The 27,915-nt window shown below is 38.6% G+C and overlaps 4 protein-coding genes across 5 annotated transcripts; 2 read left to right on the top strand and 2 right to left on the bottom strand.

The window, feature by feature from the left end:
* Nucleotides 1-1,014: 1,014 nt before the first annotated feature.
* LOC129244284 (arginine/serine-rich protein PNISR) lies at nt 1,015-6,597 on the bottom strand. Of its 2 annotated transcripts, none has more exons than XM_054881903.1 (9): nt 5,962-6,597; nt 5,604-5,895; nt 5,382-5,547; nt 5,007-5,222; nt 4,525-4,627; nt 4,213-4,269; nt 3,598-3,701; nt 3,251-3,539; nt 1,015-2,365 (listed from the first exon to the last, which is right to left on the bottom strand). In XM_054881903.1, the coding sequence occupies exons 1-9, from the start codon at nt 6,407-6,409 to the stop codon at nt 1,356-1,358; spliced, it is 2,685 nt and encodes an 894-aa protein (XP_054737878.1). In that variant the 5' UTR covers nt 6,410-6,597; the 3' UTR covers nt 1,015-1,355. The 2 variants fall into 2 exon arrangements, with proteins under 2 accessions (XP_054737878.1, XP_054737885.1); XM_054881910.1 differs by having other exon boundaries at nt 5,604-5,886.
* Nucleotides 6,598-9,320: 2,723 nt separating this feature from the next.
* LOC129242806 (aurora kinase C) lies at nt 9,321-11,549 on the top strand. The gene is made up of 3 exons (XM_054879661.1): nt 9,321-9,566; nt 9,641-10,070; nt 10,133-11,549. The coding sequence occupies exons 1-3, from the start codon at nt 9,465-9,467 to the stop codon at nt 10,945-10,947; spliced, it is 1,347 nt and encodes a 448-aa protein (XP_054735636.1). The 5' UTR covers nt 9,321-9,464; the 3' UTR covers nt 10,948-11,549.
* Nucleotides 11,550-11,636: 87 nt separating this feature from the next.
* On the top strand, nt 11,637-19,388 carry LOC129242812 (uncharacterized). Its single transcript, XM_054879672.1, has 4 exons — nt 11,637-11,884; nt 11,944-12,045; nt 18,553-18,923; nt 19,033-19,388. Exons 1-4 carry the CDS (start codon nt 11,818-11,820, stop codon nt 19,267-19,269), a joined length of 777 nt encoding a protein of 258 aa, XP_054735647.1. The 5' UTR covers nt 11,637-11,817; the 3' UTR covers nt 19,270-19,388.
* LOC129242797 (nucleolar protein 6) lies at nt 19,386-26,760 on the bottom strand. The gene is made up of 8 exons (XM_054879650.1): nt 26,630-26,760; nt 25,283-26,555; nt 24,922-25,210; nt 24,743-24,853; nt 23,982-24,658; nt 23,368-23,925; nt 22,892-23,292; nt 19,386-19,889 (listed from the first exon to the last, which is right to left on the bottom strand). Exons 1-8 carry the CDS (start codon nt 26,660-26,662, stop codon nt 19,386-19,388), a joined length of 3,846 nt encoding a protein of 1,281 aa, XP_054735625.1. The 5' UTR covers nt 26,663-26,760.
* Nucleotides 26,761-27,915: the final 1,155 nt, after the last annotated feature.

Genomic DNA, 27,915 nt, shown 5'->3' with positions numbered 1-27,915 from the left:
TTTTCAACGATTCGGCACACGAAATCCCGTTCAAAACACAAAATTTAAGACAAATTCTTTGTTCGATATTTTTATCCATAGTGGAAATCGCAGAACACACCTGCGGTTGACTGATATAATTAAATGCCCAAAACAAGCTAATTGACAGATCACGCTCAAACTCTGCGACCAAGGCGTATCTCAGTAGCCCGTAGACTTCTTTATACATTAACATTCTCTGTAAAGTGTTTTGAAATTAGTGAACTACGTATTAATGTTTACTTTTGTCAATCATGAGTCCTGCGTTTATTTTTCCCTTTTATTAACGTATTTTTAATAAAAATGTAAAACACCTTATGAAACCTCAGCTTTTATTGTGGATAAAAAAGGTATTCAGTAACTAAAGCAAAACCCTGGCTTGTTTTGCAATAATAATTATTGTAAGCAATTTTAGAGTTCATTGGTTGAATACATTAGATCTAGAATTTGTTAATACTCACGTATTTTAGAGCAATTCAATATCGCTAATACACTGTAACTTTAGTCAGTTTCAAGGTGAGAAATAAGTTGAATGTCTGGTTCCTAGTATATCCACCCTAGGACACTGTATTATAAAATCCCTTGGTGTTTTATAAACTACAATTTGTTATATGGTTTATTTTTATATCATTCTAATGAGAAATGTAATACGTGAATAAATAAAAATTTGACGCTTACTCCTCTAAAAAATAAAAAAAAACTGATCTCTGGCTTTATGATTGTTTTATACGTTTCAAATTTTTTCTCCAGTTCTTTAAATATCGGAAATTCTTTCCCGAAAACGACTTTAATTTTAATTTGAGATTTTTTTATTATTCACTTATTTAAATATCATAGACTTGCATTTTTTAAAAGTATCTCTACATGAAAAACGTTGTTATTGTTAGCCGATTTCGCTGCTTTATTCGAACTAATCATTGAACAATTAAATCGATCACTTCGTAAATACATACATATTATAACATACACACATATGTATATCTCCTGATAATGAAAACTCTTATTATTTTTATTCATAATTTTGCGTTTTTATTATAGCTGTATCTAAAGTAAAATTATAAGAAGTTAATATCATAGCCAATTACTGATCGCTAAATTCTTATATTATTTCAAAAGACTTGCCCATTAAATACACTTTGCTAGAATCGAGTTTCTTTCTATACAATTATTCCGTGATAGTTAATGTTGCAAAAAAGAAACTAAAAAAATATGCATATTCTACCTAAGGAGGAAAATTTAGGATCATTATGCGGATTTGTGAGTAAAAAAGGGAAATAAAAAAAATATACATTTTGTTCTCTAAAATTAGGAAGAAGCTACACAACAGTGCCTTTGAGCTAATGTCTGCGCCAATGCGAGGAAGATGAGTATGTGGAACGTGATCTGGAACGTGAACGTTTTCTCGACGAATCGCGTCGGGAAGTCGAATGTCGATGGCGACTACCGTTATCGTAGTCATCTTCAGCGCTAGATTGGCGACGACTGCTACTGCGCTGGTGATGGTGGTGATGACTACGCTGACGACTGCGACTTCGGCTGCGATCATTCTTGCGTCCATGAGCTCCATGATCATCACGGCGCTCTCGCCGGTCGTACTCATGATCACGTCGATGTTTAGACGTGGTTGATGTGCGGCTATAATGACTTGAGTGTTGCGAAGTTGAAGATGTGCTCGTAGACGATGAACTTGAAGTATCCGAATCACTTGAAGATGATTGCGACTCAACTTTATCATCATCAGCGGCGTCATCTTCATCGCTTGAATGACTATTTTTATAATTACGTCGTTGGCTACTTTGATGGCGTTCCTTTCCTCTATCACGTTCACGTTCGCGCTCACGACCATGTTTTCGTTCCCGTTCCCGTTCGCGTTCGCGCTCCTTACATCGATCACTTTCGTTATCTCTATGATCATAGCGATTGCTACGACGGCTACGTTCTCTCTCGGAGTGCGATGCTGACGAACGACTCCTGTTCGCACGGTGACTTTTTGTGGCTTTCTCAAATGCAGCCTCAGCGGCATTTAGCAAATTTTTATTTAGTACAGAAACGCTATTACTATCATCAATAAATGCTGCATTTGCTATGTTGTAAGCGATATGGGAACTTTCAAGTGGCGCAGCGATAATCGTTGATGACGAGGTCACCGTCGTTCCAGCCAACGCCGTGGAGGAAGTAGTTGCCGTTGGTGCAATTGGAAAAAGAGCGCTTCCGCTGGGATTAGCATTTGCGCTGTGCATTTTAGATATATAAGTAGCTGCGACTGCTGCGGCTCCTTTCGAATCTTTATTATCACTAAAACGAGTTGTTCGCTCCTTACGAGAGTTGCGATCCTTCTGCCGTTTGCCTACGAATACAAATTCAAATCAATGTTAATCAAAAGAAATTCGTTTAGAATTGCATCTGATGTAGCAATTGAGATCAGAATGTCCAGAAATTTATGTAAGTATGTAATATAGAGCAACCTAAAATATGACTCATTAACTCTAAAAAACACTTTTAAACTGGACTTATCTTAAAATATTCTCAACATAATAAAAAATAATAATCAGTTGGTTGAGTAAAATCTGGAATAGAAACTTAGAGATTTTTTAACATTTCTAAATTTTCTGACCCGTTTTCATCTCATGTTGCTTATAAATTTAAAATCATAGAGGAGAAGAGCTACCCAACCGCTTATACTTCAAAATCGTTTTTATCTCAATGCTGTCAAAGCAAATTATTTGTAATTAGCACCAATCGAACTGCATTGGAACTTTTTAGAAGCTAATAACATCTCTAAGATGATCGGTTGGGTCTCTTTACTCTTATTCTTAATTATTTCACTTTTATTTTTTTTTTAAGTATGTCATGTAGTGTTCAAAATTTAAAGATTATAGATTTAATAGACATTAATTGAATTTTAAGTAATCGCTACACCAACCTCGGTAATTCGCTAAAAATATTATTTGTTTTTTTCTGGCTTAATAATTTCTTATTTTCATCTACGAAGCCGTTATTCGATTTAAGCTAATATAGTTTCACCTTCATAACATATTTTACTCATTTTCGCATAACCAACTAGTAAATTTCTCTAAACTGGAAAAGTTTTTTGAAGTTCTATCGACCAACATCAGAAAGCTTTTATTAAACTAGTTTTCTAGTTTAGTCTCAAGAAAATAATCAATTTTCGTCGTCGTTTGATTTTGATTATTTTGTTTTGGACAAAAATATTGTATACGAACAAACGCACCGTTTGAGTGTTGTAACTTTGTTTCAGTTGTCTCACCGAAATCTCTTTCGTAAGATTTACTAACTGTGCTTGGCATGGATGAGGACGACCTCATTGCGCCTATATTTTCGTCGCTTCGCCCAGATTCGCCTGATGCGACATCTTTGTTTTGCTCTTCCTCCTGCTCTTGTTTTTCCAACAAAGTGTAGTACTTTAGTTTCTGTTCTTCGCGTGACGCATTAGCAGCAATGCGTTCCTCAATCTCATCTGTTATTTTGGCAAAAGCGCGTCGTTTTACTCGTATTGAAGCCTATAGAGAAAATTATACAAAAAAAGCATTTCAACAGAAAAGTACTGACTAAACAAACCTTAATTTCTTCCTCAGAATCATCGTTTGGATCATTATCAGCCGATTCTTCATTCTCCGAGTCGCTGCTTTCATCACCTGTTGAATCGTCGTATGCTGCTAAGCCTAAAAATAAATTTGCTGCTAGTTCGAATGTTAAAAATTAAATTATTTGGTACTGTGGATGTGTGCTATCAACAACTAACGGCACAGATATGGGATTCAACTTGCATTGACAAATATTTGAAGGGGAACAAGTTTGGAAAAGTATACGAGCTTATTATTTTCTCAAGCAGAGCTTTAAGAAAATTCAATCAGAAAGTTCACAGAAAACCCTTAATTATTTTGGATTTTTTAGGACACACCAACAATTGCAAATCAAGTATGAATACTAGCGTATACTTTTCAATCTAACAGGCTAATTGAATTCGAACACCAGTTAGAAAGAAATGAAACTCTGCTGATTTGAATATTTACTCAAATTATTTCCAAGACACATCACAGTATTACCTGCTACAATTATCCAAATTGAATTATACTAAATAATTATAATTTTATAATTCCGACCGAGATCACATAATAACAGAAAGAAAGCCATGTGGATATACATATGAACTTACATAAAAAGTGGACTTACCTAATTTGCCGGTTATGGAAGACAGTGCGCTTTTACGGATCACTTGAGCTGATGACGCTTTTGTTTGTACGAGTACGTAGGTATCGATTATATGTAAAATGTACACAATTTTATTCGGTTAACAGATAAAGTTCATTTTCATATATGTACATAGCAGAAGTACAGAGAGACAATAGTCAATCTAACAACTTTTAGAATCGCAAATACTTTATGCATTTTCAACATTGCACCAATGCTTCAGCAACGCATAAAATCACAAAAACACTAGAAGGAAACATGCATATCAAATAACTTAGATTATAGACTTAGTACCTTTGGCTTTGTGCGCATTAACAGCTTCTTGCGCCAAGTTAGCGATCTCTCTGTTTGTAACGTCCAATAGGAGTTCGGTTAAGGTTGTCCGCACCACTATCATCTAATCATGTTTTATTATATTTTGTTTCCAGAGTTTGTCAAAGGGGCAAAACGAAAGCGTTTTGTATCAAGGTATTATATAATTAACACGTAACAGAGAGTTTTTTTTTATTTTTTAGCAGTAGCGAGAAGGTTAAATATCAATATGGTGTCATTTCCGTAAAAGTTCGGTTCAACATTTTAGTTTTGTTGTGATTTCATATCATCATCATACATTTGAATGTTGGCAAGTCAAGACAGCACATACAAACAAATGTTTGGCGCAAACATCACACATAAAATGGCGTAATTTGATTTGATTAATAAATGAAAAATAAAAATTAAAGCTTAGTGTGCTAAAATATATTATTTTAAAATGGAATTATTTCAAATGTGCATACCAGGTCAGATAGTCTATCTTCATAGCTTCTTTTACCAATATAACTGCGTTGATCAGCGTTGTTTTCGGTATCCGTTTCATACTCATTCCCACTTATTCCACTACAATCATCGTCTTTTGCAATTTTTTGAGGCAGCGTCAATATTTCATCGCCGATTGCTACACCATCTAAGTCTTCTGTTTCTCCCTCTTCCTCGTTACCTGATATATCGTTCTCCTAAATTGTTTTTAGTATAGTATAACATCTGAGTTGCCTTTCACCATTCTCTCTTAAGAAATAGTTCTTACGAGAGTTTTGAATGAAATGTTTAGTGTGTGTGTTGGTCAGAAGCAATACTTCAGCCATTATATAGTTGAATAGTTTGATTGAACTTACCGCAGACTGTTTATATTTCATGTTTACCGTATGTGTAGCATCATCGACGTTCCCTACAGGCCCTATGTAATTTGTAGTCTCACTACATCCGGGTTCTTCACGTTTTTTGCTTTGTTCTTTTTCTAATTGTTTCTGCTTTTCCCGTTCCATTTTTTCCAACCCCTCCCTTTTAAATAAAATAAAATATACAATTCTGCTCAGAAAAAGATTGAAAAGTGTAACCTAATCCAAGCTGGAAGCATTTTTCTCTTCTTTGCGTCGACCACCGTTGCCGCGGTGTTTTGCTCGTCTATGTTTGGGGTCATCATTCTGACTGTATTAGGGTTTGGTACATTCATTTTTAGCAGAGATGGTATATGTGCTGTGGGATTTGGTATCGGACCATTCAATGGTACATTTAATATTGCTCCAGTAATGGGAGGTGGCAAATTCATACGAGGTGGCCATACGGTTGCACTCCACTGTGGTGCTATAGGTGTGACTTGACTGGTATTATTATCTATGTCTGATATTCCTAAATTGGTATATGGTTTTCATTTTCTATTAGATCTGATAATTTTAAATTTAATGGTTTAATTACCGATTCCAGTTAAATTTTCAACGACTGGTTGACCAGTAACCTGATTTTGTTGCTGCATATACCAGGGTGCTTGCGATTGCATAATTGTTTGCTCCCTAGTTTTACCGAGCTGCATCGAAGGTGCTGGGGGTGGCGGTGTATCCCCACGCCTTGCATTTTCTTCTTCTTCATCCATTTCCATATCCGCTTCACCTTTTTCATCAAAAGATTTCTTTATGGTAACTGGTGTGGTCCGAGTAGGGGAATTACTACTCGGAACTTTCAGCTCATGAAATGTGGTACTAATGTTGGGCGGAGGTGGTGCATCGGGTACAGACAAAAAATTACCAGTATCATGCATCTGTATCCATTGCTGTGCCATAGCTGCCCAGTCTATTTGCCCACTCATGTTAGTAAATTGATTTAGGCCACTCAGGCCGTCACCGCTGGAATCACCGGTCGAGTACATTACACGAAATATTAACCAATCAATTTGTTCTTTGTTCAAATCCCAATCTATTTAGCTCTATGATATATAATATTAGCCTTCATAAATTCACCAACAAAAAATATTTTTTAGCAATAGATATACGCCATTTTTTGCAGAAGTAATGGTATTCTTGTGTTTTTCTGGTGTTTCGCAGACGTCAAATTTTTTGGTGATGCCACTGAGTCATAAGCGCCTGCTACGCGTTCAATTTTTATTCTGATATTTGGATCGCGATCCATATTGAAGGATTCAAAAATATTATAATTGGCTATTTTGTTTTATCGAACACATTTCCAAAACTTATTGAACGCTTAACTGGCAATATTGATGATGTACGAACTTCACGTAATCTTAAACAGATTTGAATTAGGTAAGTGAGATGAAAATTTAGAATAGTATAGAATGACTTGAAGTAATTTCTAATATAATAGAATTATGCATTTGAGGTGCTGACTTTAATGGAGCATGAGAAATTCTATGCAAATTATAAAGAATGCTTAAAGAAACTTGGTAGAGAAGTTGAGGAGACCTTCTGAACAACTTTTATCATTCCTGAAGTTCCAGAAATTCTGTTAGCCTCGATTAGCAGATTCTATATACACATGTATATGTTCGATAAAATTATGTTTATTCACGTGTTGACGCAAAATATTGGGTTGTCTGAAAAGCAACAAAGGCGGATCTCACCCATACCTTTTATAACAATATAAAAAAGCCTTTGATATTGAATCATGAACATTCCCGACAAACGAAGCAAAGTATGAACGCTAGACGACAAGAAAGAAGTTGCCAGAAAATACGAGCTGACACATCTAGAAATTACAATGGTTATCGAAATTAAATTTGTGATTGCTTTCACAATTTCAATGAAAATGCCAATCGAAACAGCAAATTCAATGAATATACATATGTACGTTAATTTTTCTTTTTTCTAATAGCACAATCGATTGCTAACCAGCGGTGCTGCCGCCGAATTCGGAAGGGTCAATACTGAATTCTATCATTATTGGTTTTTAAGCACAGATGCATGCACAAAAGTTATTTAGCCAATAGTCGAACATGTGAACGAGATATAAAATGATTGGACGTTGAAATTAAATAAATCAATCAAGTTGTGTTGCCATTAGTTCATGAATATATTTTAACAATCTCTATATATCTTTGCAAATCTTATATATATTGCAAACGATTGAAATCAAGTTGAACACCAATTTGAAATAAAGTAAAGAGCTGATCAAAATTCTTATAAATATATTTTCGTGTTTCTCTAAGATTCTGCCGGGATAAAATGATGGATGAGTTCATAAATGTGTGTAAATAGTGACGTTCTGAAAGGTCTCGTTTTATGTGGATTATTTTTATGCGATTTTGAAATTGTGCGGCTTGTATTTTATCCAAACATATCTTGGACAATCATCGCAAAGTTTAATTACTGATTACATTGTCAGACAAGTAAGAACTGCACAGAACGAGAATGAAGTTTGTGAAAATCCATCGCCTTTACTGCAAATATATATTGCAGGGACAGTCTCTTCTAATGATGAAGGTGATTTGGAACCACTTCGCAAACAGTGCAAATCATTATCAGATAGCGATAATGATTAAAACATTTACAACTATGACTTACTTTTTTCAAACGAAGTAATTTATAAGAATCCTATTTCTTTTAATTTCTGCAAACTTTGTTTTTATGCGATTTTAGAAAATTACGGAGCGTATACCTACTTTTTCAAGGCAACTAAAGTCTTTTTTATATTCGAATTTTTGAAGTGAAACTTCTTAATCGTCGATGGATGAGTGAGAATGTAGAGTAAAATTGCAAGGCCATGCAACGTTTTGGGCATTTTCGTTCCGCGAGAGAGAAAAAAGATATAACGTAGAAGAAAAGGAGATAGAGAGCGATACCTTATATGTAATATATAATATATTAGATACACTTTAGGCTATTTTTCCTGAGTTTTTCTTTGTGGTTGCTAATTTTTAGTGAGAACTAACACTGTCTACTTTTAGGCGGTTGGTTTTTGGTGCAAACTTGTAGGAAATATTTCTTTGGTGCCTACTTTTTGGAGTTTACTGTTTGGGGCGTTTTTTGGTCCCAATTTGTTTGGCGTTTTTTTTTTTTTGCTGCCTACTTTTTGCGCGTATTTCCGTGTCCTGGCTAGTGCTCGTGTTTACTATAAAGTGCTATCCATTCTGGCGTCGGAATTATTGGTATTGCCTTGCGGTCATTTGTGCCGTTGCTGCGGTATTGTCGTTTGTGCGGGTGATAAACGCTCGAAGTAGTGCGCGTTGTTGCCACGGTTTGTGTTCGGCGTTTACCTCTTCGACCCCTCTCCGTTTTCTGTAAATTTTGTCTATTTGTATTCTCTGCGAATGTTGTGAATTTATTTAGATATATATTCTTTCTCTCTCTATCTCTCTCATTCTCTCTCGGATCTCTCCCTCTTTCTTTGTCTGCCTTGAAAGTTCACTTCTGTTATGTGTACTACGTTACTTTATATGCGATTTTCTGTGGAATGTGTCCAATACATAGAACGAGACTTTACAGTATTGCGATTTATAAAACTATGCAAAAGTTATTAAGTTATGTGGAACAAGAATCCTTATTTATATGAAATTCGCAATATAAATTTATATAAATTTTATACTATCCTTGTCACTAAAAAAGGTTTCATCCAAAATTTTCTTACAACCTCCCTTCTATTAACTTTGATGACGCCATCGTGAAAATAAAATTGAATATCACGCTGCGTCACTTAAAATATTTTTTGACAACTTATAACGTAGACCTTGTTTGGTATTTATTTCGGAATGTGGTAAGGCTTTTTGTTGAGACAGCTTTATCGACCGCGACGACTTGACGTCCAAGTGCAGTAGGCATTCAGACACACCAACAAAGTTTCAAAAAGAGCTGTTATACACACATTACATTTTGAAACGGCATTTCTATAAATTTATTTCTTTTTGACGAAAATTATTTTTATCCATAAATATCAGTGGAATATTTTAATTATAAGCAACGAAACAACCGAGAATGTATAGAAAGCCAATTAGCACAGTAAATGAAAAAGAAAACAATCTAAAGTCAGTTAAACCAATCCCGGCACCACAGCAAAAGCAATATACTACGAAAAAAGTAAGTCATTGGCATTTCTGATTAAAATCAAAGATGGTTAGTATTTCATTTGTAAAATGTATAATTGTATATAGACTCTTGGTGAAAATGGGAAAGGTTTACCTTCTATTGCTATACCAAGGCCTGTGCCGACATGTCGGAGCCGCTCTGCACCAACTGGAAATGGTTTAGTCGGATTGCCTGCATCAAAAACTGGTCAAATTTCGTGTTCAGTTGCAACAAATAATCGACTAGTTACCCATAACAATACGACTCGCCCAGCATCCAGTACCAAACTCACAACGAGCAAACAAACAGTCCCACATCCAGTGTCTACATCCACAATTAAACCAATTCCTGTCTCATCTGATAATAGGGATATTGAGAAACAAATAGTTAAAGAGAAAGAGAACCAAAGCTTTGAACCAACTGCAAACTCCACAAAAGTGCCAACAAAAGATGTAGCAGATTGTGAATCCAAAAATACTAAAGATGAAGCAAATAAGGCTGAACATGAAAAGACTGGTATGTGAAGTAAATTAAATTGGAAGAAACTGGTTTTGTGCATCCTATTTATTTTTATGTAGATACAAGTAAAGAAAAAAAGTCATGGTCCCTGAGTAATTTTGATATCGGAAGGCCTCTTGGTCGAGGTAAATTTGGTAATGTATATCTTGCGCGTGAAAAGGAATCAAAGTTCGTAGTTGCGCTTAAGGTTCTATTTAAAAAACAAATACATGAGTCCAACGTAGAGCATCAAGTACGACGCGAAATCGAAATACAATCACATTTACGACATCCACATATACTCCGCTTATACGGCTATTTCCATGACGATGCGCGCATTTATCTTATTTTAGAGTACGCACCAAAAGGCACTCTCTTCAAAGAATTACAGTTGCAGCCTTTGAAACGTTTTAATGAACCGACATCAGCTATATATATACGGTCATTAGCCTCAGCTTTGCAGTACTTACATGAACGCGATGTAATTCACCGTGATATTAAGCCTGAAAATTTGTTGCTGGGCCACAAAGGTGACCTTAAAATAGCAGATTTTGGTTGGTCTGTACATGAGCCAAACTCAATGCGAACAACACTATGCGGTACACTTGATTACTTGCCCCCTGAAATGGTACAAGGCAAGCCACATACTAAAAACGTAGATCTTTGGAGTTTGGGGGTATTATGTTACGAGCTATTAGTGGGTCGCGCACCATTTCTTGCTACTGACTATGACGAGACATACAAGAAAATTATTAAAGTCGATTACAAATTGCCTGATTTCGTTTCACGGGCTGCCGCGCACTTCATTTCAAAGTTATTAGTGCTGAATCCCCAGCAACGCCTTCCCCTGGATGAAGTAATACTCCATCCATGGGTAGCAGCGCACATAAAATAAATAATATACGTCTATTTGAAAGCTCAGCACATTTATTTATTACTTAAAAATTTTTATGTTGACGATTTTATCCACACAGATAAAGAATAGCGTTCTCTCGCAATTAGGGGGGAAAATTACACTGCGAACAACGGAAATAAAAACTACTGATGAAAAGTCCCTTAAAAATAACATTTAGACAATAAAAAAAATTTAAATAATTTAAAAAAGTAATTAAAAATTATAGAGTAAACTGAGTCTCAGAAACTGAAGGCTTGAATTTTTTTTTATTGACGAGTGTGGCGCTATTCGTGAATAATTTTATTTTGTACTGTTATCTGTGAATCTTTCCCAGTTCTGAATTTGTATTCATGAAAAGATTTTGATATCAGTTTGTAGTTAAAACTTGAAATAATTTGTGCTGATTTATTTTTTACATAAGTAGTAAAGCCATTTATTAGAAGACATTGGCAAAACCTTTCAGGTCGCAAATATATTTACAAGCATGCATGCAACATCAACTTGCCACTGAATTAATGAAACGGTTTTGTCAATATAATATTCAATTGTTACAAACATCTTTATTACTTCTCTAATAAATTTTAAAGCTCTAATAATTTAAATTATCATGTGTCGACTTGTTTACTTATGGGAGTTTTGAAAATTGAAATATGCACAACTGAGTAGTGCTGGTAAAAGTGATCAAAACAAATCAGAAACTTCACCACCATTCAATTGCTCAAATTTGCATTTCGATGCTTTCCAAAAATTAAAACTAAAAAAAATTATCTTTATACGGGGGGAAAGGAGCTATTGCGGAAATTCTAAACTTTATTGAACAATTATTTGGATATTTACTCTGGCTTGCAATTTCGTAACAGAAACGGAACAATGAATCTCGATCCAACTATAAAAAAAGTGGTGCAAGTGACTGAACAAGCACAACTGCCTATACATGGTAACGTTATTTCGTTCTTATTATATTTTCATAAATATAATGTGTTCTAATTTTCATAGTGCCCGTTGTCTTGGGCAATGAATGTTTTGTCATAACACAACAGGACGTTCGTAGAATTGAGGACTCGCGTTTATTTTCGTATAATAAATTGAGTTCAAGAGGTAAGTGCAGATCGTTGTAAACCTTATGAAAATGGCGTGGCGATTCCCAAGATTTGTTGCAAACTTTCACAAATCGCTGTTTTGGAATTGGAAACCAAGGTACTTCATTTTTAGAAGTGGTTGCATTTTTTAATTGTAAAAAATTGACGGTAAGGTGAATTGTGAAAAATATGAAATGCAAGAGCTTGGTAGCATGAGGATTGTGCAACTATACTTAACACCAAGTATGATTCGCAATTATCCATCCTTTGCTGGATTATTTTCCCTTTGAGAACAAAGCTGAAAATTGTTACATTCTTGGGTGATTCTTAGGTTGTGCCAAGGCGGATGTACTCAGTTCGTCCTTTTCTTTTCTATTTTCTTCTGTCATGACATTTCAATGTACAAAACGTTGTTGTCTGTAAGAGATTGCGTCTTCCGACTACCACCCGTCTGTACATCAACCCCCTCCAACTTCCAACTCCAATCCCCGTGCAATTACGATTACATCAAAAAATCACCTGAGGACATTCCCATGACAGCCGGTTCTACGTTACCGGAATGATTCGGGTTTTTCCCGACCAAGGGCTGCCGCCCCAGTAAACTAGCCCTGTCTAGTGTACCGTATCCCACCCCCAATCTTTCGTCACAGGAGCAACTTATTGCAGCAAGTTTGCTCCAAGTACTTCTCTTCCGGGCTGGCGTCGAACCCAACCACGGACCAGAAGTATTTTACTGCTGCATTTGCCGCAAACTCCACCTCGGTTAGGTGTAATAAGTGCAACGGGTGGTGCCATCTTAAGACCTGCTCAGGCCTTAAGACTCACAGGGAGTGGTCCACAAGGTATGTGGCCACGTGTTACTCCCGCCCACAGGCGGCCGCTGCCTCAACGGCGATACTGCCCTCAGTGCCGGCACGTCACACTGCCGCCACCAACAACACCTCAACGGTAATGAGCCCCCACGAGCAACACAACTCCCTCTCTGACCCACAACCCTCCTGCTCCTACCCCAGTGCGGGGACAAACCAGCAGCTCTCGGTCCCCCGCACAGTCTGCTCCCTGTGTCAGACCGTAGTTCCTAGGAACTTAACAACTGTCCAATGCAATTCTTGCAGTGGCTGGTGCCATTTTCGGAGGTGCTCCGGCCAGCACACCACCCGTGAGTGGGCACGCGACTTCGTTGCCCCCTGCTGCAGAGCTCTGCACCCACACCCGCCCCCAGTAGTGCGGCCGCCAGTAAACATCAGGCCAATACCAATTTTGCGGAACGCACAGCAGGACCAACGTAGACAACATCGCGCATCTCTCACCCCCCGAGTTACGACCATACTCCCGCGAAGCTTCAAGCTATTGCAACTGAACTGCAACGAACTCACGAGCAAGATTGACTACATAGTCTACTTCATGAGCAGGTATGGTGTCAAGATAGCTGCGGTCCAGGAGACAAAACTGCATGCGGTCAGGCGATGCCGAGCTCGAAATTTATATTCTCAGGGGAGAAAACCGATTGGTAGTAGGTGACTTTAACGCGCATCACGCTCTTTGGCATTCAAGCCTGCCAACTGATCGTACTGGACAGCTATTGGCAGAGCAGATAGACGATTCGACATTCAGCACTTTAAACGACGACGCCTCCACTAGGGTAGTGGGCAATTGCAACAGCTCGCCTGACATCACAATTGCTAGCGCAGGTCTGATAAATAGCAGACGACCTATGCTATCGCTTGCATCAGACCACTTGCCCATTATCATCTCGATCGAGAAACCTGCCGACTTTGTTTCCGCGGATCACCGGTCATATATCAACTTTAACAAAGCTGATTGGACCAGATTCGCGGAATTTACTGAGGACATCTTCGCAGCCCTACCCATTCCCACCGATGTGCGCGCAGGCGAACGCGCATTCCGCAAGGTGATCACAGCCGCCGCGGCTCGCTTCATACCCGCTGGACGGATCCGGGACATACGTCCCAATTTCCCAGCCGAAGCAGCTGTTCTGGCGAATGAGCTTGATCGCCTACGCCAGGCCGATCCCGGGGATACTCGAATAAAGGATCTCAATTTGGAGATCCGGCAACTGGTAACCCGACATATGCGGACCAAATGGGTTGAGCATCTGAAGTCCTGCAACTTCACCTCTGGTGTGAGCAAGCTCTGGTCCACCGTAAGGTCCCTGTCGAACCCGACGAAGCACAACGACAAGGTGGATATCACCTTCAACGGTCGTACTTCGTCGGACCCGAAGAGATGCGCGAGCTATTTTAGCCGGCAATTTATATTGCATCCTCCGGTCGACAGATCCAAACGTTGTGCCACCAGACGGCTGCACAAACTGCCCTACAACAGTGCACCGCTTGCTTTCTCCAGCGACGAGGTTCAGGGGGCCATCAAACATATGAAACCATCTAAAGCCATTGGCCCTGACGGACTAAACATGCTGATGCTGAAAAAGCTGGGCCCACTGGGAGTAGAATTTCTCACCAAGGCCTTCAACCTGTCTATGGCCACTCTCATCATTCCTGATAAGTGGAAATTAGGGAGAGTGGTCACACTACTGAAGTCAGGGAAACCCGCCAATCAAGGGGAGTCCCATCGTCCTATAACTCTCCTTTCCCTAGTAGTGAAGACGCTTCAAGCCCTTCTACTCCCACTCCTTACAGAACACCTGACTCCAGCCTCACACCAGCATGGTTTCCGAAGTGTGCACAGCACCACCACGGCACTCACCGTCATAAACGTCGGTGATATTTCGAGACCTAACGTCAAAACAGAGAAAAATAAAGCAAGGATGGACTGCACGATAATGGCGTCGGGCAATGACATTGATGGCCTCTGCACAAAAGTAAACGACTACCTCGCCCGCCTTTCTCGTTTCTTCACTGCGAGAAACCTAAAATTTCTCCCACTAAATCCACGGCGACCCTTTTTACTATCTGGACAAAGGAGGTCAAGCTGCAACTTCAGGTACACATCGATGATACCCCAATACCGACGGTAAACAACCCCGGAATATTGGGAGTCACCTTTGACAGCTTGCTCTCATTCTCAGCGCACACAACCGCTATTGCAACGAGAGTACAGAATCGCAACAAGATCCTCAAGTCGCTTGCCGGCAGCACTTGGGGCAAAGGCAAAGAAATGTTGCTGTCGACTTTCAAAGCAATAGACCGACCGGTTTTTAACTATGCTGCGCCTGTCTGGTCGCCTGGAACCAGTGATACGCAGTGGACGAAGCTCCAGACCTGCCAAAATACTGCAATTAGGACCGCAACAGAATGTCTCCTGATGTACCCAATACAACACCTGCATGACGAGGCTCACATGCTTCCTGTGAAGGAGCATAACAAACTGCTCAGCAAGCAGTTTCTGCTAGGGTGTCACCGTAGGCCTCACCCATGCAGACACCTGCTTGAGCTTGAGCCACCTCCCAGGAACATCAGGAGGCACTTCCTCAACTACGTGGATGAGAACCAGGACAAAACAGACAGACCACTCCAGGATCAGACAGTGTAGAGACAGGCCATAAACGACATTCATCGGGAGACCCTTACCACCTTCTTAAGCTCCCGCCCCCGAATGCCGTTATCGGAGTCCAACCACCACCTATTGCAGACGAAGAGCTCCAGCTTCCCCGAGAGTCCCGAGTAACCCTGGCACAATTACGTTCTGGATACTAAACATATGTCCGACATGTGAAAGCACCCCGCACGACACTAACCACCTTTTCACATGCCCCATCAAACCCACTCATCTAACACCTCTCTCCCTCTGGACCCAACCCGTCGAAACAGCTAGTTTCCTGGGCCTACCGTTAGATGAGCTAGACGAAGACGACCGGTGATTACACTACACTGAACAACAGGACATATTTATTTGGAGTAGATAGATTCTGAACGCGTTAATCGCGGAAAAACGTCGCCACTGCCAGTCTACCATTGGACAGATGCCACCTCTAAAGAGTTCCCGAATAAACGTTTCAGGAGGATTGGAGGATTGTCTGCCACTACCAGCTGGTGCAATATAGGCTAGAATCTCATAACTAGCCCTGCTTAATGCACCGTACCTCACAACAACAGAATCTCATATCGTTAACGCTAATTGCCGAAGGTTCGCTATGTGCGATGTCAGCCAGGGACACTATAGCTGTTCTAACCGCCCAAACTTCTACATCTTTTGCTGGAGATGTAGTTGTACACCAGGCAAGTATTCCAGCGCCACCTAACCTAACGAAAAACGCGTGTGAGAGACCATCTAAACCTAAAAAGGCGATAGAAAGTCCTGTGGCTAAGGCATATTGGGTGCAGTGGAATAGTCTTAAAATAATTGCATCGCGTAAGGGAGAGCGAAGACAGAAATAATTCCCATGATCTGATCATAGTTCCTAAATCTAGAATTACATCCTTAGTAGAGGAATTCTACAATGGACCAAGTGGAGGTCATCTGGGTATCAGTAAAACGCTAGAGAAGATCAAGCAGCGCTTTTACTGGGTAAATTGCAGAGAATTAGTTGCCGAATGGATACAAAATTGCGCGCAGTGTATGGCAACGATAGGTCCAGACAAGAGAACTCGCGGAGGATTCCAGCAATACAACGTGGGTTCTCCATTTGCAGAGAATCAGTTGCGGAATGGATTCGAAATTGCGCAGTGCAACGTGGGCTCATCATTTGAGCTAGTGGCCATGGATGTAGCGGGTCCGTTTCCAACAAATGGCTCCCGCAAAAAATTTGTGTTCGTTGTTATGGAGTTACTATGGGTTTCTAGGTTTAGAGTACCTATTAGATTGCATTCAGACCAAGGAAGACGCTTTGAATGGGCAGTATTCAAAGGGGTGTGTTGCTTACTGTTGCAATTACTTACCATTATGTAAACAATGAAGTGAGAAATCTCGTTATTTTCTTTCGTATTCGATTTGTAACTTAAGGGGGAAGTCTACTGTGACAAGGGAAAAAACAGGCTTATTTTCCGGATTTTATTTCTAACAAAATATTGCTCGTACATAAAATCTATTTAAACTCTTATCTTTATTATATATTTAAGTTTTTGAAAAAAAAATTTTAAGTCAAAATATTCAAAATGGCCGCTGTGGCACTTCTGCAAGCGCAGGTCCGCTTTTCTTAGGTGCCTAAACGGTGTACATGAAATCTTACGTTTCGGTGATCTAAAACAAAAAAACAAAATATTGTTATCATATACATAGTATTGACTCTCGTCTGACGTAGGATTATGTCGATAAAAAATTTTGGCGTTGAAAAAAAAATTCTTGAAATTTTTTTCTTTTTTTTTGCCTAAAATTGATGTTACTATTGTTTATAACAATTTAACAAATAACGATATCAAAAAAATCCTATGTCAGACGAGATACACTATTACAGAGAATATATAATTAAATTTTTAAGCTGATTCATTTATCAGAACTCGAGATATCGTGTACACCGTATACAAAAACTTAGTTTCGAGAAAAATGCGTTTAAAGTTTCATGTGCCGCAGGTACGCGCTTTGGAGCGCTTCGGGAAAAGGTCGAAATTTCAATGAAGAAAAATTTTGCCAGCTGTAACACATATTGTACCTTATTTAAGAGGGTTCAAAGTATTTTTTAAGCTAATAAAAAAAAATCGATTTTTTGAAAAATTCACAGTAGTCTTCCCCCTTAATAATGTAATGAATAAATAAATATTGTAAAATATGTTTTCAACCATAAATTTGAATTGTGTTTTTAATAAATTTAAAAATTTGTTGTTGTTGTTTTAACAGTATTGGTATTGTTAGCCCTGCCAGTGTAGGCATATCACCGGTCATCTTCGTCTAGCTCATCTAGGGGTAGGCCCCGGAAACATGCTGTTTCGACAGGTTGGGTCCACAGGGAGAGGGGTGTTAGATGAGTCGGTTTTAGGGGGCATGTGAAGAGGTGGTTAGTGTCGTGCGGGGTGCCTTCACTTGCCGGACATGTGTTTGGTATGTCGGGGTCGATTCTGGATATGTAGGAGTTTAACCTGCTACAGTATCCAGAACGTAGTTGTGCCAGTGTTACACGAGTCTCACGGGGAAGCTGGAGCTCTTCGTCTGCAATAGGTGGTGGTTAGACTCCGATTACGGCATTCACAGGACGGGAGTTCATGAAGGTGGTGACGGTCTCCAGGTGGATGTCGTTTATTGACTGTCTAAATACTGTCTGGTCCCCAGTATACCAGTATACTAGCCCTGTCTAGTAAACTGTATATTTAAAAATTTGTTTAAGGTGCACGCTGATTTTATGGGATATGTCCAAGGTAGGTTGTATCGAACTTTCCTATAAAGATAATTTTCAAAAATTAAAAATTTAGTAATACATTTTTGAGTAAAACATTTCGCCAGGTTTATAAATCACTACGTATGTATGTTTGTATGTAAAGATTACGTTTATTATATTTTAATTTTTTTTTTAACATCACGTAGGGTGCATATGCACCAATTGGAATGGCTTTTTTGTTTTTAGCGCCACAAAGTACCTTTAACTGACTTCTTCCGTTCAAATATTCATTACTAGGTGAATTTGTGACGATGGATAATGTAGACTCAAACGTCGGCGTACGTGATGCTCTTTTGGCTAATACTCGCCAACAGACACAATTCCAGCAAAATACCGCCATTAATCAGCTAAATATGGGTATTTTGCCAGAGCTCATAGCGCGTGCGTGCAATGTAGCAACAATTCAGCCACAACAACAGCAACAATTGTTGCAACAAGTCGCACAAATGACAGTAGCTGACTTCCTAAAATTTGTCCAGCCACAATTAATGCCAACAATTTCTATAACACCAGCACCAACAACAGAGATTTCCCCAGCTACGGCGACATTACAACAACAATTGGATTGGGCAAAGGCTTGTAACACCATGCTTACCCCAGCATCAATGGTATGATTGAATATTTCGTTGGTATTCATATTATATAAGAGCATGTACATATGTATATGTATATATGTACATACATACATATGTAAAAATGTGTTATGTTATTTTTCAGCACCCATTGCATCACACCTCAACCACATCAACAACAGAAATTGGAAGCTCGTATTACCCGCCACAATCCACCGCCACTAGACGTCAGTGTTGCACACGCGCATGCAACACCATGGATATTGATGAGAACATATCACCATTTTTTCACTCTCCACTCACATCCACCTCACCCTCATCGACTGGCCTGTGCGCTCGTCAACAAGCAAAACAACGTAAAATGGCAAAATTTGGCAACTAACTACTTGGAAAATGAAACGTGATTTTTTCGAAATTTACTTTCTTTTTTATTGTTGGGATACTTTTTAACTTATAAATTATAGTCTAATGTTTAATGGTTATCGTAACACCTAAAATCTACCCTCTCTTTGCTGTTTTTTGTGTCTTCACTTTTTTGTTGATATTCTTCGACTTAGGTGCTAATCCATTTGTTGAACATTTAGTTGATTTTGTCTTCTTTGAACTAGCTTTTATTTTTTTCGATTGATTCTTCAAATTTGTGTTCACTTTTTCAGTAATTGCCTCATTCAAATGTGTTTTGGAAAAGTAGCGTTTTTCATGCATGCTGCTGAAACTCTTACTGCTGGTTATGCCCTTTTTGTCGGCCGTGGCTGAGGCAGTAAGCACTTCATCTACTGTACCAATTCGTAGGTAAAGCTCTTTAAGTATAAATTTGAAATCTTCAACTAATATTTCTTTTCTGACAACAACTTTCTGTCCGTTTTTATGGCTTAACGCGTAACCATTCATTTCGTTGACTTTGAAATCCCTTTCGTTGGCTATATCAGGCTTCCAAATGAGCGCTATTTCTTTGCCCCCGTGAGGATTGTAGAAGAAGGCTGCGAAATCAGAATATGCCTCCTATAAATATAAAAAAAAGAAATTGAAAACATTTGTTAAAAAAAAGTTTGTTTTGCTTTACGGAAGTATGTTTTTGTTGTTGTACTAGCATACATTCATACCAATTTTCGTAGGAACAGTGTTGAAATACATATGTATGCGAATAACATTAAAGTTACTGTATAGGGTATAAGTTTATACTATATTTTATTTTATTTTATTTATTTAACAAACGCCAATCGGCAATATACATACAAATAAAAAGAGGGTACAGAATCAGAACTTATAGAGGGTTGGTAAGTAATACAATGATAAAGAATATGGGACAGACGGTTCTTGAGAAAAATCTATAGGATGATATTTTTGGCATTTCGCAGAAAAGTATCGTAGGTTCCACCATAGAAATCGAGAACACCATGAAGTGAGTTGACGCTGATGGCTATTCTATTGCACGGGCCGTGATAGACGTAGCTTTTGTAAGTAGCGACTGTTTTCAGTAGACGACTATTCCTAAGAGTGAGACCAGCCAGGGCAAGCTCGAAGGAGCTGCGTACTTCCGGGGCATCAATAATACCATTTACCACTTTATAGAAGAACGCCAGATCAGTTATGCCCCTGTATGTATAATAACGAACATTGGATTGCTCTTGAGTTCGGTGCCCATTGTGAACATAAGGTATCTGGACTCGACCTGCCGAAACCGCACATTTCCAGGGCCTACTGTTAGATGAGTTAGGCGATGATGATCGGTGATTACACCGCACTGGCAGGGCCTAAGGAACTACTACAACAACACCAACAATAACTAATTGGCTGCTAGACTTGAAATTCAGCGCACAGCTCTAGTTTACTAAGGCGACAACCTTTGGTCGAAAAAAATGGGTATGTGAAAAAGGCTTTTATCAAACCTGCACCCCCATTCTCGCTCCAATTCAAGTGTGAGGGCCAACCAGCAGCTCTTGGTCCCCCACACTATCTGTTGTTTGTGTTAGACAAAAATACTTTTCCTATATTAATTTTAATAAAGGTGATATGCGGAATTCAATGAGGCCACTTTCGCTGCTCCTCCTATGCACTCCAATGTGTGCGTAGGCGAACGCACATTCCACAAGATGATCACTGCTACTGCGGCTCGCTTCTTACTTTTTGGAACACTCATGGAGGTAGTGGAAGCAGCCGTGCTCACCTACACCAAGCCGACCAAGGAGATCCTCAGATTAATTATCTCAATTTGCAGATTCCGTAGCTGGTAAATCCGCACAAAATGGGTAGAGCATCTGTGAACTTTTAACTTCTCTTCTGGTCTACAATACAGTTCCTGTTAAATCCGACGAAATGCAACGACAGAGTGACAATCAAATTTGGTGATAGCGGTGCGCCAGCTATTTTGGCCATTTATACAGCACCCTTCGGTTCACAGAGTCAAGCTAAGCTTTTGTTGTCAGTTCATTAAGCTTAGTAGCGGTGTAGCCACCGGTCGCCATCGTTGATCTCATCTAACGGTAAGGTGGTAAGAGACTCCCGTTAAGGGGGTAGTATGGTATTTTTTTTTTCATTTTTTTTTTTTTTTAAATTATTCTATAACATCTTAAGATTATTGTGTGAAAGTTTGAAGTGCATTAGAGTAAAATTGACAAAGACACAAAGGATTAAGTATCTACCTCTCCAACCGGATTTCACGCTGTAAAAATCTTCACAAATCTTTAAACGCGTTTTTCTCACATTTGCCTTTTTTACGGTCGGTGTCCACTGTAGATTCATATCTACTGCACCGATTCTTTTCAAATTTGGTTTTTTTGTTTCTTTACTTTATTCACGAGGTAATGACGTCGAGTTTTTTTTTTTTAAATTTTGTCATATTTTAAAACAACAAAGTTTTCAAGTTTTTTTTATGAAAAATCGGTGTTTTGACTTCAAAGCGCTTTAAAAAATTAAAAAAAAAAAAAATTCGACGTTGTTACCTGCGAAACTTTATTAGCTGATGAAATCAATTTGGTTTTTTGATTTTAGTTGATCCAGTAATGAGTTCTGAGGGACACCGCAATAAAACTTTTTTATGAGACGTCCGCGAAGATTCGCTGCCACCAACTCATTTCTTCATAAAAATCAATGAAAATTTCACACAATATTCTTTAAATATGACTTTATAATGAAGTAATTTTAAAATTTTGAATAAATCAACTGTGTCGACAAAAAAAATTTCGAAAAATATGCTTGTTTTACACCGAATTAACCATACTACCCCCTTAATGCCATTTAAGGCCTTTCTGTAAACTTTTGCGTTCAGTAGGTGTGGTGTATCGTCTGGATTTCTTCAGTATAGTCAAAGGAATACCTCCTGACATGTAGCTCAGCCTCCATCAATTGCCTGCAGGGGTGATTTCTGCGGTAGAAACCCAGCAGGAATTGCTTGCTGAGCATCCTACTAAGACTTCTTAACTGGAGGCCTATTGGGAGTAGTCTACATCATTCGAGTATTCAAGCTGTCTTGGAAAATATTGAAAAGTGGAAAATAGCAAGTGAAAACCTGGAAAACTCGTTAAACAATGACAGTCTTATCAACCGATATATCTTTTTTCCACAGTAGTGAACTCTTAAAGCCCTCCGACTCCCGTTCTTTACGAAACAATTGACCCCAGCTACAAATCAGCATGGCTTCCGTAAAGTGCACAGTACCCGGACTTAAACAAAACAGCTCCTGCGAGAGTATCGTTGGACCTATCCAAGGCTTTCGATATATTTAGTCATTCCACATTACAAGATAGTATTGACGATAGGCCAGGGAACATACTTTGGGTCCACAGGGAAAGGGTTGTTAGATGAGTAAGCTTAAGTGAAAGCGTTAATAGGTGGTTAGCGTCGGGCAGGGTACCTTTAGAGGTAGAAGTTTACATCCCGTTTAATTAGTTGCATATAACTGTAGTTGAGTTCTAGTGGAGCCTGTTTGATAAATTCAGCAGAAATAGACTTTGAGTCTGGGGCCTTGAATGGTATTAATTTATCAAATCATTTATTCTACATACCCGCAGCTTTCTCACCGCGTTCGTCAAGAAATTGCTATCTGCTAAAGGCAAACGCCAATTTGGTTTCGTACTTGGCGAGAATGAACTACCAAATTCATGTGCCCACGAATTGGGTATCATATCCGGTTTCAGCTGAATCACCAAATCGTAGCCATTGTTCGGCGCAACGAAAATCCGTCCAGGTTTTATGAAATCCTCGGTTGACATAATCGCTCCCTCGATAATAGCCAAAGAGTGACGGGCCAGCACGGTAACGCGTGCTAACACATTAACATTAGGCTTACTCAACGAAGACCACAAATTACCCATATGTTGTAGATCGAAAGAAGTAGCTATACATAAGGGCGGGAATATGTCACGTTCAGTGCTGAAACGATGCTCCAAATCAGCCACAGTGTTTTCTAATAAGAATATAATATTGAATTTCGTTATTTACTTTGAAATAAATCATATACTTATAGTATAACGTTACATACCGTCCATTGCATTATTGAAATTCAACAAAAATAGTTCGCTCCGCCAATCAGAACCCGCCAGCAGTTGCAGAAATCTTATAAAACCAGTCTGGGGTGAACAAGGAATTTTTTGCGCGGGTGTTTTTAGATACTGAGCGGCAATCAATAGCTCAGTGCACTCCTCAGGCCACAGACCATTGTCTATCAATTGTGTATTCAGCCAACGTTTAGCGATCATAACCGCACCTCCGAAGCTATTGTGTAGTTGATATAAAGCATGTAATGCACCCGTCACCTTCGGCAATACATAATAACGCTTTTCCAAGGCAATGCTAGCTTCACAATCAACGTACTGTGTTAAGCCACGTTCACTTTTTTCTTTCTTGAGCAATGCCACTTCCTTGGGATGTGACATTTCGATTGCAAAGCAATAGCCCTGCTTAAGCACTAAAATCCCATCGTAGGTGACTTTTGTACGGAGCTTGTGTTTCTCACGCAGCAACTTGGCAATTTGTATGTAAAAAGCAATTTTAAGCGCACGAAGGGCTCCTAACTCACTAGGCCATTTGCTACTGAGGCCTGTAAAATATAATTTACATTAAAAAATATTAAGAGTTATGCAATTTTATGCATACCTAATTGTATAACACCACGTTGTACTTGCATAGCATACATTTGTTCACCAATCATACGCGCTTGCGGGAGAATTGGAACAGGCTCACAGTAACGAAACACCGGTGATATGCCGGAAATAGAAACAATCTCGAGCGGAATCTCACTCAAAGCATGGAGCTTCCGCGCTAAATCATCAAAACTACGAATTACACTTAGTGAAGTATCTTCCGCATCTACATCTTGTTCTACTTTGAACTTTTCATTCATTCTGTCCGTTTTAAAAGCGGGCGTTAAACGATACGAAATGTCTAATTCGCCAGCGATGTAATCAAAATCCTTTTCTTCTAATTGAAAATGGTGTTGTAGTAGATGTGTAATTATGGAACGCACCACTAGGCGCCGTTTCCATAGACTGTCACTTGATTTAGCCCAGACAACCGACTCGGTAATACTGCCATCCTGAAAGCGCCGCAATTGCGCTTTAACACCCCAGAATTTTCGAAATTCATTGGCACTTTCGGCAATGGATTCAGGACCTTTGTCTAAAACTTCAAACGCTTTATCGGGATTAAGTACAATGCCGAGATGACAGTAACGTGCACAGTCTGGGGGTTTATTTGTACAATTCCAAGCGTCAGTAGGTTGCTCGATCGGTACCATGGTGCGCACACGCTCACCAAGGCCTTTACGTAGAAGGCTAAGGAAAACAAACTTTTATAGTGCGCAACACCGTAAATACGTATGAATTTACATAAAAGCATATGTAATTAAGTTCACATACCTAACAATTACTTTTAGCAATAGCGGATACGCATAACCTGCAAAATTGTACTTATCTGCAGGTGCGACATGCATTTCGATAATTTGCTCAACCACATCCCTCTTATTGATTCTGTAATATAAGTTAAAATTGGTGTATGGAAATGCAAGATGCCTCATTATTCACTGTAAGATAATTACCTGAGCAAGTGGTCAAATTGGCTGTAAAGCGGAAATTTTGTCATAAAAAGCATGTGAAAACTGTTTATTTTCATATCGTTCAGCATATCAACTGCTAATTTAGCTTCCAGACGGACACGATGATACAACTCCCGGGTTAAATTTGCAGTAATGTTATAGAAGCCAGTAGCATCTATGAAGACCACATCGTAGTATGTATGAAATTGCTCCAAAGTGGGCTGATTGGCGAGGTCTGTAGAGTTATCAGCTAACGAAATACCTTTACCATCCTCATCCCAAGCACTGTATGCTATTCAATTATGAAAATATTAAGACATTTTTCCCATATAGAATGTATAAAATACATCATTCAGTTATTTACCCAATTGATTCCATACGGTGCGCGCTACTTGATAGCTGCTCATATTCACATGTAGTTTACGCTGTTTGTAAAGGTACGCCATATACATAGCTAATAAATGCTCTCCGAAACCATTAAAGCCCACGTCGAATTCACGCTGCCGCAACCAAACTTTCAACAAGACCAGTCCTTCTTGGAAATTTTTACGCCCATCGAAACTTCCATACAACAATTGTTGGTTTCGTTGCATAGTGAGATCGAAAAGAACACCGGCGTTATAATGTGGCGTAGCCAGTTGAAGCGATTCTTCGTCATCATCACCGAAAATACTGGCGCGCACATTGTTGTTCCATGGCACAAAGCGATTTAGTTTAAAAGAACTTTCTTCCGCGGCCACAAATAGGCGAAAAATCACCTTGCCTGCAATATTCGCTTTAATACTGCACCCCTCAAGCGGAGTTGGTGTAACCTCCAATATCGGTTTAAGTGGATTGTTATTATGATAGCTGAACTTTAATTTGTCTGTTGTGAACGTGTCACCGAATTCGTTGCTACTAAGCAATTCATTCCCAATGTAAGTTAAATAATACGCTCGCTTCTGATCATATATTAAATTGAGATAATTCTCCTTTTGAAAGCATTCTTCTGGCATAGAAATGCAAATATCAGCGACAAACTTTGGTCCAAGTAAAGTTTGTGTAGCAGCTGCACCTATTAAATATGGTGAAACTTTGGGTTTTATAAATTGAAATTGGAACATCTTTTGTTGTTGCACACGCAAATTTTGCAACGAAAGAGGATATTTTATTTTACTACTTTTTAACCAATCTTGACTGTTCATATATTCCTTTTGTTGTGTTTGGAGTTTGTTAAGGAATAGTTTAAAATGCTCCAGCCAATTATTAATGTAGTTCGTGTATTTGTCCTTAACTTTTAATTCAGCCAACATTTCCTTAACTTGCAGGCGAAAAAGATTTGAATGAAAGAGATTGCGTGTTTCCTTTAACTCGTTTATCTCCTCTAGCGTTGGTGGCTTTACTTTCTCGGTAGCCGGTTTCATCAATTTTGCTTGGCTAACTACACTGACGCTCGCTTCGGTGGCGGAAGCCTTTCGGTTGGTTTTAGATTCAATTCGTTGTTTTTTCGGGACTTTCGCTGAAGGTCCATCTTTGCCTTTATTATCCATATTATTAGCCTTAGCTTTTTTGTTTGTCATATTGTTCACACCATCATCGGTTTCCTCTTCGCTAGTACTGTTTTTAGTCAGTAAGTCTTCTGCCGCATTGCTTTCTGCCTAAATTTTAGAAACAAAGTTGGAAACAGCAATATTTAATTTATTCTTATTTATTTGAATATTGTATATACTACCTCAACGATTGCTTTTCTTTTGATTTTTACCATATTTAAACAGTTTTATTCTTTTAAATTCCAAATACTACTCCGCCTATAATCACTGAAAGGGTCAACTACACGTGCGACTCAACAAAATAGTGCGAAATTTTGTTAAAGCAAACGTCAAAAACATACGTTTTCCTATTCTACATTTTATTGGTTTTCTCAACATTTACCCTCTAAGGTCTAGTTTTTGTGTGCGTTTCAACTGTGGTGAATTCTAGATTAAATGCATTCTAAATAGTATTAAGAGGTGTTAAAAGTAAAATTTTTAAGAACAAAACTGAACCTATATAAAATATGAAAATATGATTTTTATGAAATATGAACTCGCTTTCGAGGCAAAGTGATCCAGTACCGAGCCCTCAAATATATTTTGTATATTCATATGCAAAGTATGCACTTAATAATACTGATAATAATAATGATTTCCACAATTCTGAACTTGTTGTCCTATTAGAAACTCGATAAAGGTGTTATATCAAATGAGAGGTAGTTTCAGTATCGGTGCAGTTTATGTAAATATCGGTGCAGTTTAGATATATCGTTTGAGATATAGCCATATTTTTCCACTTTGACACTTATTTCCCCAATAATTTTTAATTGTACCAACAATTTTAAAATCTTTAAAATTATAAAATGTGGACGTAGACCACTCACTGTTTGATTTTTTCTATGTTTTACTATTCCCAAAGGTGAGTGTTTCAAATTAATTGTTTTTGCAATGGAATGCAACGAAGAATACCGTAATGCAATTACATAACTCTGGTTAGGTAGTGCACTTTGAAATACGCTCTATCACAATCAGCCCAATTGGCACCCCCAACATGAAAAAAGGTTAAAATTGAACTAAATCTCTTATTTTCACAAAACGAATTTTTAGAAGGAAATTGCCTGCTCTTTCGACTTAGTTTGCAACACCTACTCATAAATCGAATAAGAAAATAGCAAGGATATCACACAGAACAACCGTGGTGAAACGAACTCAGAAGGTGTGGCCAACCCGTTAACTCAACCCGTTAACTTGCCTGTTTCGAAAAAAACCGACACTGTGTTGGTGATATACGAAAATATCGACACAGTCTAAACTCATGTTTCTTAGTTTGCTGTCTGAACCATAGACAATAAGATACGAAACTATTTTTCTCGTGAGAGTGCTGTAAAAATGTGCAATTTTTAATACATTCGCCAGCAATGCCACACCGGAAGAAATATTGATTAGGTATTTTTCAAACAAAAATGAGGAGTTTTCAGCTTCAACA

The sequence above is a fragment of the Anastrepha obliqua genome, chromosome 1, assembly GCF_027943255.1.
Source record: "Anastrepha obliqua isolate idAnaObli1 chromosome 1, idAnaObli1_1.0, whole genome shotgun sequence".
NCBI lineage: Eukaryota > Metazoa > Arthropoda > Insecta > Diptera > Tephritidae > Anastrepha > Anastrepha obliqua.
This window is presented reverse-complemented; position numbering and strand designations above follow the sequence as displayed.

What these genes read in the sequence shown, in the direction of transcription:
- LOC129242806 (XM_054879661.1), top strand. Translation starts at nt 9,465, where the DNA reads ATGTATAGAAAGCCAATTAGCACAGTAAATGAAAAAGAAAACAATCTA. An exon ending in AGCAATATACTACGAAAAAA is followed by an intron (nt 9,567 to 9,640) that starts GTAAGTCATTGG and finishes AATTGTATATAG; the next exon opens with ACTCTTGGTGAAAATGGGAA. An exon ending in GGCTGAACATGAAAAGACTG is followed by an intron (nt 10,071 to 10,132) that starts GTATGTGAAGTA and finishes ATTTTTATGTAG; the next exon opens with ATACAAGTAAAGAAAAAAAG.
- LOC129244284 (XM_054881903.1), bottom strand. Translation starts at nt 6,409, where the DNA reads ATGTACTCGACCGGTGATTCCAGCGGTGACGGCCTGAGTGGCCTAAAT. An exon ending in TAATGCGCACAAAGCCAAAG is followed by an intron (nt 4,270 to 4,524) that starts GTACTAAGTCTA and finishes TACAAACAAAAG; the next exon opens with CGTCATCAGCTCAAGTGATC. An exon ending in AAAGTTACAACACTCAAACG is followed by an intron (nt 2,366 to 3,250) that starts GTGCGTTTGTTC and finishes TTGTATTCGTAG; the next exon opens with GCAAACGGCAGAAGGATCGC.
- LOC129242797 (XM_054879650.1), bottom strand. Translation starts at nt 26,662, where the DNA reads ATGGTAAAAATCAAAAGAAAAGCAATCGTTGAG. An exon ending in TTGCTAAAAGTAATTGTTAG is followed by an intron (nt 24,659 to 24,742) that starts GTATGTGAACTT and finishes TGTTTTCCTTAG; the next exon opens with CCTTCTACGTAAAGGCCTTG. An exon ending in TTTCAATAATGCAATGGACG is followed by an intron (nt 23,293 to 23,367) that starts GTATGTAACGTT and finishes TATTCTTATTAG; the next exon opens with AAAACACTGTGGCTGATTTG.
- LOC129242812 (XM_054879672.1), top strand. Translation starts at nt 11,818, where the DNA reads ATGAATCTCGATCCAACTATAAAAAAAGTGGTGCAAGTGACTGAACAA. An exon ending in AGCACAACTGCCTATACATG is followed by an intron (nt 11,885 to 11,943) that starts GTAACGTTATTT and finishes TAATTTTCATAG; the next exon opens with TGCCCGTTGTCTTGGGCAAT. An exon ending in TAATAAATTGAGTTCAAGAG is followed by an intron (nt 12,046 to 18,552) that starts GTAAGTGCAGAT and finishes ATTCATTACTAG; the next exon opens with GTGAATTTGTGACGATGGAT.